The sequence below is a fragment of the Mandrillus leucophaeus genome, unplaced genomic scaffold (assembly GCF_000951045.1).
Source record: "Mandrillus leucophaeus isolate KB7577 unplaced genomic scaffold, Mleu.le_1.0 Scaffold576, whole genome shotgun sequence".
Classification (NCBI taxonomy): Eukaryota; Metazoa; Chordata; class Mammalia; order Primates; family Cercopithecidae; genus Mandrillus; species Mandrillus leucophaeus.
The window spans coordinates 244,878-255,601 of NW_012106208.1; the positions used below are offsets into that span (position 1 = coordinate 244,878).

Consider the following 10,724-nt stretch of genomic DNA (forward strand, 5'->3'; position numbering starts at 1 on the left):
CTGCGCCTCGGAGTCCGCGGCGTGCAGGAGGAGCACTGGCCGCGCTGGGCCCGGGCCTAGTGGCGGGGAGCAACAGATGAAGGGGTGGGGGCTGAGAGACTACTCAGCCCTCTCCTCCCCAGCCTCTCCGGATACCGAAGGTTCTCGCCTCTCCGCCCCCGCCCCTTGTTTGCTCTGGGGGTTGGTACCAAAAGCAGCCCTAGCCTATGGGCTAATTAGATAAAGGCACCCCTTCTGAAAAGAGGGCTCCAGGCTGGGCAAGTACAGCGCAGGCTGGATTTCTGCCCCACTAGCCTTTTGTCCAGAGACTTAGTACAGTGACAATCTGCTCAGAGGGCCCTTTGCCCTGCCTTAACCATTCCTGCCCATTTGGGGGCCTGAGGATCCCTGCCTGGGTAACAAGAGACTGGGTGCAGTGCAAAGAGCTCAGACAGGGGAGGGTGAGGGGGCAGCTAGCCTCGGAGCTGGGCAGGTCTGACTACTCAGGTTACCCCCAGGTGAGCTTACCTGACTGTGGGCGCCGGCAGATGAGGGCCAGAACAACACCCAGTAGGCTGAGGAGGGCCAGCAGTGCCAGGATCAAGAGCCCCAGGCGTCTGAAAGAGACTGAGTCAAGCAGGGTGAGGCCAAGCCCAGTTCCTCAGTGCCCAGCCTCCCTCTTACCTCCCCCTCCCCAAGAACTCACCATCTGGACACAAGAGGTGCTTCCAGGCAAACTGGACATCTGACCGCCACACCTGAGGGCACAGAGTCCCCCAGCCCTATGAACCAGGCATATTCTCCTCCCCAGGGAGCTGAGTGAAGTGTGGAGCTGGGGGAGAGGGGAGTTCCCACTGGCTAGGAAATTCTTCCCAGGTGGGTTTGTGTCTGCTCCAGCTCCTGGCCTGGCACAGCACAGGTCAATGGTGGCAAACTCAAGTGTGACAGGGGCCAAACTCGAGAAGTAAACTCAAAGTTGACCAGGGCTGCTGTGAGCATCTGGAGAGCACAGGCCCTGACTGAAACAATCAGAAGGCGCTGAGCTCCAGGCCATTGTCACCATGCCAGAGTGCGGACACCCGGCACTAGGTTTTTCTGATTTTTTAACAGAAGTCAGAAATCCAGCTTTGTTTATATATGTAAATGGCGGTAAGTAATTTCCATTCAAAACACCGTGCTGGCCAAACCAAACATTTTTGCAGAATGGATTTTCCATGGGTGAGTGCTACCACGGGAGTAGATGCCAGGGCTCTGTATGTAGAGTGAGAGTAGGTTTCCTTACCAGGACACAGCGCCCTGGCCTCAGGAAGGGAATGATGAGGTCTAGTGTCACTGGACTTGAGCCCCGGGCCTGTAGAAACAAAGAGCAGAAAGGCTCTCCTGAGGGAGGTGAATCTGGCCCTGTCTGGCCTTGAGTCTTTGCCCCTGCTATTCCTCCCCACCATACCCCCAGTCCTAAGAGGTTTAGGCCAAGTGCCACCTCTGACAAGAAGGCTTCCTCAGCCACTCCGGCTCCCACTGATCTTTCCCAGAGCTCAGCTCCTGCTGCAGTCAGGTATTTGTCAAACAGACAGACTCTGAGTATGTCCTCTGTGCCAAGCCCTGAGGAAAGAAGGCGGGTGCGGACATTGTCTTTGTCCTCTAGCAGCTCACAAACCAGGAAGGCTGCCTCACTTTACTCTCCTGCACAGCTGAAGAGGTATCACAACATATCACTGAAAAGAATGTAAGTTTTAGGGTCAGGAGACCTGGGTTCAGGCTTACCTATTGCCTTTGTAGTCCCTAACTGTGTGGTCTTTGCATGGAGGCAGGTTATCTCTCTTTCCTAAGCCTCACTTTCCTCATTTTTATTTTTATTTTTTTATGTTTATTTATTTATTTTTTGAGACAGAGTCTCGCTCTGTCATGCAGGCTGGAGTGCACTGGCACAATCTCGGCTCACTGCAACCTCCACCTCCTGGGTTCAAGCTATTCTCCTGCCTCAGCCTCCTGAGTAGCTGGGATTACAGGTGCACGCCACCACGCCCAGCTAATTTTTGTATTTTTAGTAGAGACGGGTTTTGCAATGTTGGTGAGGCTGGTCTTAAACACCTGACCTCAGGTGATCTGCCTGCCTCAGCCTCCCAAAATGCTGGAATTATAGGCGTGAGCCACTGCGCCTGGCCTACTTTCTTGGTTTTTATGTGAGGGATAATAATCTTTATTTTACTGGGTTATTGAGAGCATCAAATGGGTATATGCACATGAATATCTTTTTAAATAAACTGCAATGTATATTCATTTATTGGTAACAGCTATTATTAGTCTGTGAACTCCTTAACTGTGTTATATACTTTTCTTGTATCTCCCAGAGATACACTCCCTCCCTGCTACAGGGTGGGAACAATGCATACTAAATTGGACAGAATTTTAATTAAAAACATTTTTTTTTTAGAGTCCGAGTCTCATGCTGTCACCCAGGCTGGAGTGCAGTGGCATGATCATAGCTCACTGCAGCCTTGGACTCCTGAGCTCACACAGTTCTCCTGCCTCAGTGGGGACTACAAGTGTGAGACACTGCACCTGGCCATCTTAAGCGTGACTTGGTCTTACATACCGTGTTACTATCACCTGTCTGCTTGGGAGCCCTCATACAATACAAAACAAACGTATAAGCTGCAAGTGAGCATTTAAGAAATAACTGTTTGGAAGTGCTAGTCATGCTTAGTCAGCTTGGTGCTGTGGTATTAAGGGTGTATTTGACTGTGGTTTTTATATCAGATACATGGAAGATAGTCTGATAAAGTGCGCCTAGTCACGTAACAGGTGAAATTTGTCAGTAGTTTACAGGATTGTGCAGAGCCTGTCAGCTGCATGGGCTCTGCCTCCTGGGATAGATAACTTCTGCACAGGTGCCTCGTGGAGGCAGGAGAGTAGTGGTAGTGGACAGCTGGGTTCAAGGGAAGGCATCAATATAAAATGTTGTTTTGTTAGGCTAGAGCAGTGGTCCCCGACCTTTTTGGCACCAGGGACTGGTTTCATGGAAGAAAAGTTTTACACAGAGGTTGAAGGGGTTGGGGTTGGGAGAATGGTTTCAGGATGAAGCCACCTCAGATCATCAGGCATTAGATTCTCATAAGTAGCTCACAACCTAGATCCCTCACATGCACAGTTCACAATAGGGTTTGCGCTCCTATAAGAATCTAATGCAGCCACTGGTCTGACAGGAGGCAGAGCTCAGGCAGCAATGCTTGCTCACCCTCCACTCACCTCCTGCTGTGTGGCCTGGTTTCTCACAAGCCACAGGTGGGTACTGGTCTGCGGCTCAGAGATTGGGACCCCTGGGCTAGAGAACACCTGAATGTGGGAGGGCCAGTCCCTTGCCTCTGTTATTCCTGTAAATTCAGAAACTGAAAGGATTAGAAAATGCTCCCTTAACTTGCAGTGAGCCGAGATCGTGCCACTGCACTCCAGCCTGGGCGACAGAGTGAGACTCCGTCTCAAAAGAAAAAAAAAAAAGGAAAATGCTCCCTTGAGGAATCTACTGTCAGCAAGTCAGCTGAACAAAGGCTGATCACGTAAATAAAGTAAACCAGATGGTAGAAGTCAGGGATTTGTTTGTTTCTGCCTTCCCAGGGTCTATCTCAATGAGGTGACAAGGAAATTGAGGGCTGTGCTCTGAGCAATAGGACCTAGTGGGGGCGAGGCCATACCTGGCTGACAGTGTACACAGGGGGCACCAAAGTGTCCTGCCCCAAGCCTGGGCGGCTCCAGGCAGCACTGAAGGTGGCATGCATTCTTGAGGAGAAGTGAAGAATCAGCTGCTGGGCCTGGGTATCCATGCTCACATTCCAGGATGTGAGAGACCCTGTTTGGGGCAGGGTGGGGGTGTTGATAGGAGTTGGCTTCGGGTGATGAATTCAGGGCTGGGCTGGGGTTCAGCTTGGTCACAGTTGGGTGAGGATGAAATGGGGCAGGGGTTCCCAGCAGAGGTCACTTATTGGCTTACCAGTCTGGTGGGGGCATTCAACATGGCTGCTGTTTCCAAAAGAGAACTGAGAAATATAGGAATGCAGGTTAGCAAGCTCCAGGCAATACCCACTACCCCACATCTCTTCTCACCCATGGTTGTACCTTGAAGCAGAGCTGGGGGTGCAGATCCACCTTCTCCAAAACATACCACTGTGGGAGGAGAGAAGAGTTCATCAGGGAGAAAATTCCTGGGCCCCAGCCCTGCCCACCCTGGTCCTGGGGGAACCTGTCCTCACCCCGTCTGACTCTCGAGCCGTGGCATTTGGAAGGTCTTTGCAAAGGGTATGCCAGTCTTGCCTCTGGCAGAGGGCAGCTTCCAGCTTCAGTGGGCAGCGGAGTGTCAGGGCCATGACCATCTGAGTGTGCTGGCTGTAGTCAGTGAAGTGCACTGACTTCCAGAAGTCCGAGCCATCTGGGCAGGTGGTAGGGTCAGTGGGTGAGGGTCAGCCCTGCTTCAGCCCCACCTTGCCACCCACATCCTGGGGGCAGCAGGAGATGATGTTTGTAAAAGTAACCAGTACTGTTCCTGGCCTGAACAGGTACTCAATCAATGAGCATCCCTTTCATTATCTTTCTTTTCTTTTTTGAGACAGCGTCTCACTCTGTCTCCCAGGCTGGAGTGCAGTGGTGCGATCTTGGCTCACTGCAACCTCTGCCTCCTGGGTTCAAGTGATTCTCATGCCTCAGTAGCTGGGATTACAGGTGTGAGCCACCAAGCCCAGATGATTTTTGTATTTTTAGTAGAGATGGGTTTTCACCATGTTGGCCAGGCTGGTCTCCTGACCTCAGGAACTCCTCACCTTGTGACTCACCCACCTCGGCCTCCCAAAGTGCTGAGATTACAGGTGTGAGCCACCACGCCCGGCCCCCTTTCATTACCTTTCTGTTTTTTGTTTTTGTTTTTTGAGATGGAGTCTCATTCTGTCACCCAGGCTGGAGTGCAGTGGTGTGATCTCGGCTCACTGCAACCTCCGCCTCCCGAGCTTAAGTAATTCTCCTGTCTTGACCCCCCGAGTAGCTGGGACTACAGGCGCGCACCACCATGCCTGGCCAATTTTTTGTATTTTTAGTAGAGACAGGGTTTCACCATGTTGGCCAGGTTCGTCTCAAACTCCTGACCTCAGGTGATCTGCCCGCTTCGGCCTCCCAAAGTGCTGGGATTATAGGCATGAGCCACTGCGCCTGGCTTCATTATCTTTCTATCCAGGGTCTCTCTTCTCTCCTTCCCAGGCCTCTATTCTGGCCAGCTCCTTGCTTCTCCCCCAACTCAAAATCTGCTTAGGGTCCTCTCAGAACCAGGAATGTCTTCCCCTTCTATCTCTCCTGTCTAAATCCTGCCCTTTTTCTGACCCCAGCTCAGATGCCACTTCCTCTAAGAGGCCTTCTCTGCTTACAATGGCCCTTCTGGGACTTCTCCCTTTCCGGAGTTCTTGCCCTACAGCCTAGTCCTTAACTATAACCCTGCCCTGTAAGTTCTGTAGGCTGCTTTATGCGATTCACTTATGTCCGAGTGTCCTGCCTCTCCTTGAGAACAACATGCATACAGCACTTCAGACATCACCAGCCACTTTCACATGTAATATTTAACTCAGGCTTCACAAACGCTTTGAAGGCAGAGCAGGTATTGAGATTTTACAGATGAGGAAAGTGAGGCTCAGAGAAGAACAACTGACAGAGCTGGGATGGGAACTGGGTCTTCTGGCCCATCGTCTTAGGACACCATCTCCTAGGCCTCCTATTTCTGAACTTCTCACAGTGCTTCAGTGCTCAGTGCTCTCTGATCTATTGGCAAGCTGACTGGTAGACTTGGCAGCCCTTTTCCTCACTGACTCCAGGGAAGTACCTGTATGCCTTCTGGGGGCTTCCTCCAGCAAACGTGTGAAGTGTGGTGTGTGTGTGTGCGTGCATGTGTGTGTAGGAGACAGAAAGAGAAAGGGAATGTGTGTGCACAAGGGTGCATGTCAGCAGCACTCACAGGCTTCCGGCCATCTCTGGAAGGGACATTTTTTGCGCCTCACAGTGTCCTCTTGCAGGTAGGATGCCTAGGGGGACAGGGGAGCAGGTGGGGAGGGTCAGAGGAATGGCTTTTCCAATCTCACTCAGACCTAAAACTCATTCTGGCTTTACCTTACTGTGACGCAAGCTGCCTGAGCTGGCCAGGCACCGAGTGGGAGGGGGCAATGTGGGGTGGGGGCAAGGGTAGGTAGGAACTCCAGAGCATAGGAGAGGGATAAGCAAGTGAGGGGCTAATTCCTTTCCTCCTAAAGAGAACTATCCCCAGAAAGAAGTAAATCCTGAGGTTGCATTCCTCAGTTTTGGTCTTTTCTGGCCTCCACTCTCAGCCATCCCCAAGGCACCCAGTGCTCTGTGTTAGCTCCTGACTCTGGAATGCCAACATGCCCACCTGCTGTCCACCCTGGCAATTGCTCGTGGCTCTAGGTCTCTGCCATCATCCTCCCTTAGGTCTCCCAGGTGACAATTTCCCTTGCCTCTTCTGTCTAGTCCATAGAAAACTTTCTGATATGTTCCTTAGACTTGTAAAGAGAAAAGGAGGACTGCCACAGAGGCCTAGAGGGGGCAAGACTTTTGGGGGCATATGGAACCCTGCAGTGGCCATGTACACACTCCTTCCTCGACTCCTCAGAACACATAGCGATGACAGCTGCCTATTCTGGCTCTGTGGGCTGAGGCCAGGTCTGAGCCAGGGAAAGCTGGGTTTGGATGGGGCTGAGGTTGGAATCACCCTAAGAAGGTCCAATGTTCAGCAGCACCGTTCCACCTCTGACCCCATGTGTGGCTCACAGCCAAGCTGCTGCCACTCTTCCTAAGCATGCCAGTAACACCCAGTCCTTTTTAAACCCAGTTTACTGGAGATATACTTGACCAACTGTGCCACCTTGGCGACTTAGGAGCAGAGCCATGGACAGCCCACACCTTTTCCTTTGCTCACCTCTATGCACAGACAGGGCAGAAGGAATTCATAAGGCAGCTCTACAGTGTGGCCCCCAGACACAATTTTCTGTGGATGAAACAGCAAAGGAAGACAAAAGATGCCTGAGAAAGAGCATAGGCACACAGACAAGGGCAGAACAGTGCTGGGATCTTGGCCAACACACCCTGTTTTTCCTCTTATATGAGATACCTCTTCTGATAAATCTCTCAAAGGTTGTCTGCTTAGTAATCTAAGCATTAGCTCTAGGTACTCTAGGTGGAGTTGTGGGGAAGGAGACAGGGAATACATTCCTTTATTGTGTCCCTACTGTATGCCAGGGTGTGTGGTGAGTGCTAGAAGCATTAAATCAATTCACTCCATGCTAGCATCACAGTGAACTTATGAGGTATCCTCATCGTTATAAAAATGATGAGCTGAGGGTCTCAGGGGTACAGCAGCAGTCCCTGCAAATGGTACCAACTGTATACAATGGCATCCATGACAAAGGGAGGTTGAGGTGGGATGTTGGGGCCCAGGTTGGGAGAATGGGGGACATATCATTCTCTGAGTGGCAGGAACAAAGGGAGGGAGATGGAAGAGTAAGACAGATGTGACCATTTTGTTATGTTCTCAAATGGTACAACCTCTTAGGGAAGCTGAAAAGGCTTTTTAAATATTTAATTAACAATTATTTTCTCTTGTCACTAACTTAAAGCTCAAGAAAAGGCTTCTTAATACCTAAATCACACTGAGGATCCTCTCATTAGGGGTAAATACCATACTAATTTCTCTGCTCATTCATGGTCATTCATGTCTGCTCCAGTTCTCTGCCTGCCTTTCCTGTTCTTCCAGGTGACAAGGCCCTCTGCCCTTTCTGTCTAGTCCAAAGAAGTCTTTCTTTTAATTTTTTTTTTTTTTTTAGCAGCAGGGTTTCACTATGTTGCCCAAGCTGGTTTTATACTCCTGGCTTCAAGCAATCCTCCTGCCTTGGCCTCCCAAAGTGCTGGGACCACAGGTGTGAGCCACCATGCCATGCCCAAAGAAGTCTTAATGATAGACCCTTCAGCTTGTAAGGAGGTCCTGGACAGTTACCGTCCCTTTCTGGGCCTCAGTTTCCCCATGTGTACAATGGGTGGCCTCTGTTGCTAGCACTGTGTGATCGGGCTTTTTACAGGGGATGACACGCCATACCTGGACATCATAGGGACTGCTCAGCTCCTCACACTCCAGTGCCCACTGGTGACAAAGACGCACACTGACCTCAGGGCCTGAAGGTATGTTCACCCGAATAGCCCGGGCCTCGGGCAGCAAATCAAAGGAGAACTCGGGCCCTGGGGAGAGGAAGGACTCAGTGGCCTTGTCTCTTGGCCTTAGCACCTCACCACTCAACTGAACCCATCTCCTATTGTACCCAGTGCCCACCTCCGTGCCTTTGTGAGTCCAATCTGGGAAGACTTTCCCATGCCTCTGGATCCGAAGGTTGGGTCCTTTTAGAGCGAAGTCCCTTGTGGGAGATGTCTGGGGAGGGGATGGAAATGTGATGGCTCTTCTCAGACAGGCGACGACTAGGCAGCGGCTTCCTCTAAAGGCAGAGAACAAGGTTGGCCTCGGGCCAGGAATCAGGAAACCTGGCTTCTGTTTCTGCCTCTGGAATCTGAGGTACTGTGGCAGCTGCTCAAACTCTTTTGGCCTCCCTAGCTGTGTAATAGACAGAATACTTCATCTCCACACTTTCTGTCTCACATGGCTGGAGAACCAAATGAGAGGCCAGAAAGCAAAGGTCTGTGGGGCATTGGGTAGGGCTGGAACTGAAAGGGAGAGTACCTGAGCAGGTGCTGGCATCTTGTGTCTCCTACAGAAATTGAATGTGGAAGACTTTTTGGATTTCTGTACCAGGAGGTGGAAGAAGCCCCACTGAAGACCTGTGCAGGGGGTGACATACTTACTATCTAGCCTTCATTACCCCTCCCCTACCTGGAGATATAGCCCAGGGTTAGATAGTAAGATTTTATTTTATTTTATTTTATATTTTATATTTTATTTTATTTTATTTTATGACGGAGTTTCGCTCTTTGTTGCCCAGGCTGAAGTGCAATGGCACGATCTCGCCTCACTGCAGCCTCCGCCTCCGCCTCCCAAGTTCAAGTGATTCTCCTGCCTCAGCCTCCCGAGTGGCTGGGATTACAGGCATGTGCCACCATGCCCAGCTAATTTTGTATTTTTAGTGGAGACGGGGTTTCTCCATGTTGGTCAGGCTGTTCTCGAACTCCAGACCTCAGGTGATCTGCCCACCTTGGCCTCCCAAAGCACTGGGATTACAGGCGTGAGCCACCGCGCCTGATAGTAAGTCATTTTAAATCAAGGAGGGTAAGGATGTCAAAATTCTTTAGTCTTGAAAATTACGATGCAATCAAGAAAGGATTGGCCGGGCGCGGTGGCTCAAGTCTGTAATCCCAGCACTTTGGGAGGCCGAGACGGGCGGATCACAAGGTCAGAGATCAAGACCATCCTGGCTAACACGGTGAAACCCCGTCCTCTACTAAAAAGTACAAAAAACTAGCTGGGCGAGGTGGCGGGCGCCTGTAGTCCCAGCTACTCGGGAGGCTAAGGCAGGAGAATGGCGTAAACCCGGGAGGCGGAGCTTGCAGTGAGCTGGGATCCGGCCACTGCACTCCAGCCTGGGCAACAGAGCAAGACTCGGTCTCAAAAAAAAAAAAAAAAAAAGAAAGGATTAATTTCTTAAGCAGAGAAAAAGCTATATATACAAAGATATTCATTTTAGCATTCTTTTATTTGTCTCGCTCTGTTGCACAGGCTGGAGTGCAGCGGCGCGATCTTGGCTCACTACAGTCTCTGCCTCCCTGCTTCAAGCGATTCTCCTGCCTCGCCCCCTGAATAGCTGGGACTACAGGTGCCCGCCACCATGCCCAGCTAATTTTTTGTATAATCAGTAGAGATGGGATTTCACCATGTTAGCCAGGATGGTGTGGATCTCCTGATCTTGTGATCCGCCTGCCTCGGCCTCCCAAAGTGCTGGGATTACAGGCATGAGCCACCACACCAGCCTCTGCCTCTCTCTCTTTCCTTCTTTCTTTCTCCCCTTCCTTCTTTCCCTCCTTCCCTCCTTCCCTCCTTCCTTCTTTCCTTCCTTCCTTGACAGGGTTTTGCTCTGTCAGGCAGGCTGGAGTGCAGTGGCACAATCACTGCTCACTGCAGTCTTGAACTCTTGGGCTTAAGCAATCCTCTCACCTCAGCCTCCTGGGTAGCTGGGATTACAGGCATCCGCCATCACGCCTGGCTAATTTTTGCATTTTTAGTAGAGATGGGGTTTCACCATGTTGACCAGGCTGGTCTCAAACTCCTGACCTCAGGTGATCTGCCTGCCTCGGCCTCCCAAAGTACTGGGATTACAGGCATGAGCCACTGCATCCAGCCCTGTGGCATTATTTCTAACAGCAAACATTTAGAAAAATTAGACACTGCCAGTTCTTTTTTTTTTTTTTAAGACAGGGTCTCACACTGTCATCCAGGCTGGAGTGCAGTAGCGCTATCTTAAGTGACTGCAACCTCCACCTCCTGAATTCAGGTGATCCTCCCACCTCAGCCTCCCAAGTAGCTGGGACTTCAGGTATGCACCACCACATCCAGCTAATTTTTGTATTTTTTTTTGTAGAGATGGGGTTTTGCCATGATGGCCAGGCTGGTCTCAAACTCCTGGACTCAAGCGATCCACCCACCTCAGCCTCCCAACGTGCTGGGATTACAGGTGTGAACCATCACACCTGGCCCAGAAACTGCCTTT

The 10,724-nt window shown here is 50.9% G+C and overlaps 1 protein-coding gene across 1 annotated transcript in view; it reads right to left on the reverse strand.

The window, feature by feature from the left end:
* Nucleotides 1-579: 579 nt before the first annotated feature.
* LOC105552803 (interleukin-17 receptor E-like) overlaps nt 580-10,724 on the reverse strand; it is a 12,376-nt gene continuing 2,231 nt past the window's right edge. Inside the window, exons 5-16 of the mRNA XM_011998561.1 lie at nt 8,747-8,844; nt 8,345-8,504; nt 8,114-8,253; nt 6,941-7,009; nt 5,966-6,032; nt 4,227-4,402; nt 4,093-4,140; nt 3,968-4,013; nt 3,672-3,826; nt 1,262-1,330; nt 686-811; nt 580-606 (exon numbers count right to left, since the gene is read on the reverse strand). Of these exons, the coding sequence (XP_011853951.1) occupies nt 580-606; nt 686-811; nt 1,262-1,330; nt 3,672-3,826; nt 3,968-4,013; nt 4,093-4,140; nt 4,227-4,402; nt 5,966-6,032; nt 6,941-7,009; nt 8,114-8,253; nt 8,345-8,504; nt 8,747-8,844 (1,181 nt within the window). The remainder of the gene's footprint in view (nt 607-685; nt 812-1,261; nt 1,331-3,671; nt 3,827-3,967; nt 4,014-4,092; nt 4,141-4,226; nt 4,403-5,965; nt 6,033-6,940; nt 7,010-8,113; nt 8,254-8,344; nt 8,505-8,746; nt 8,845-10,724) is intronic.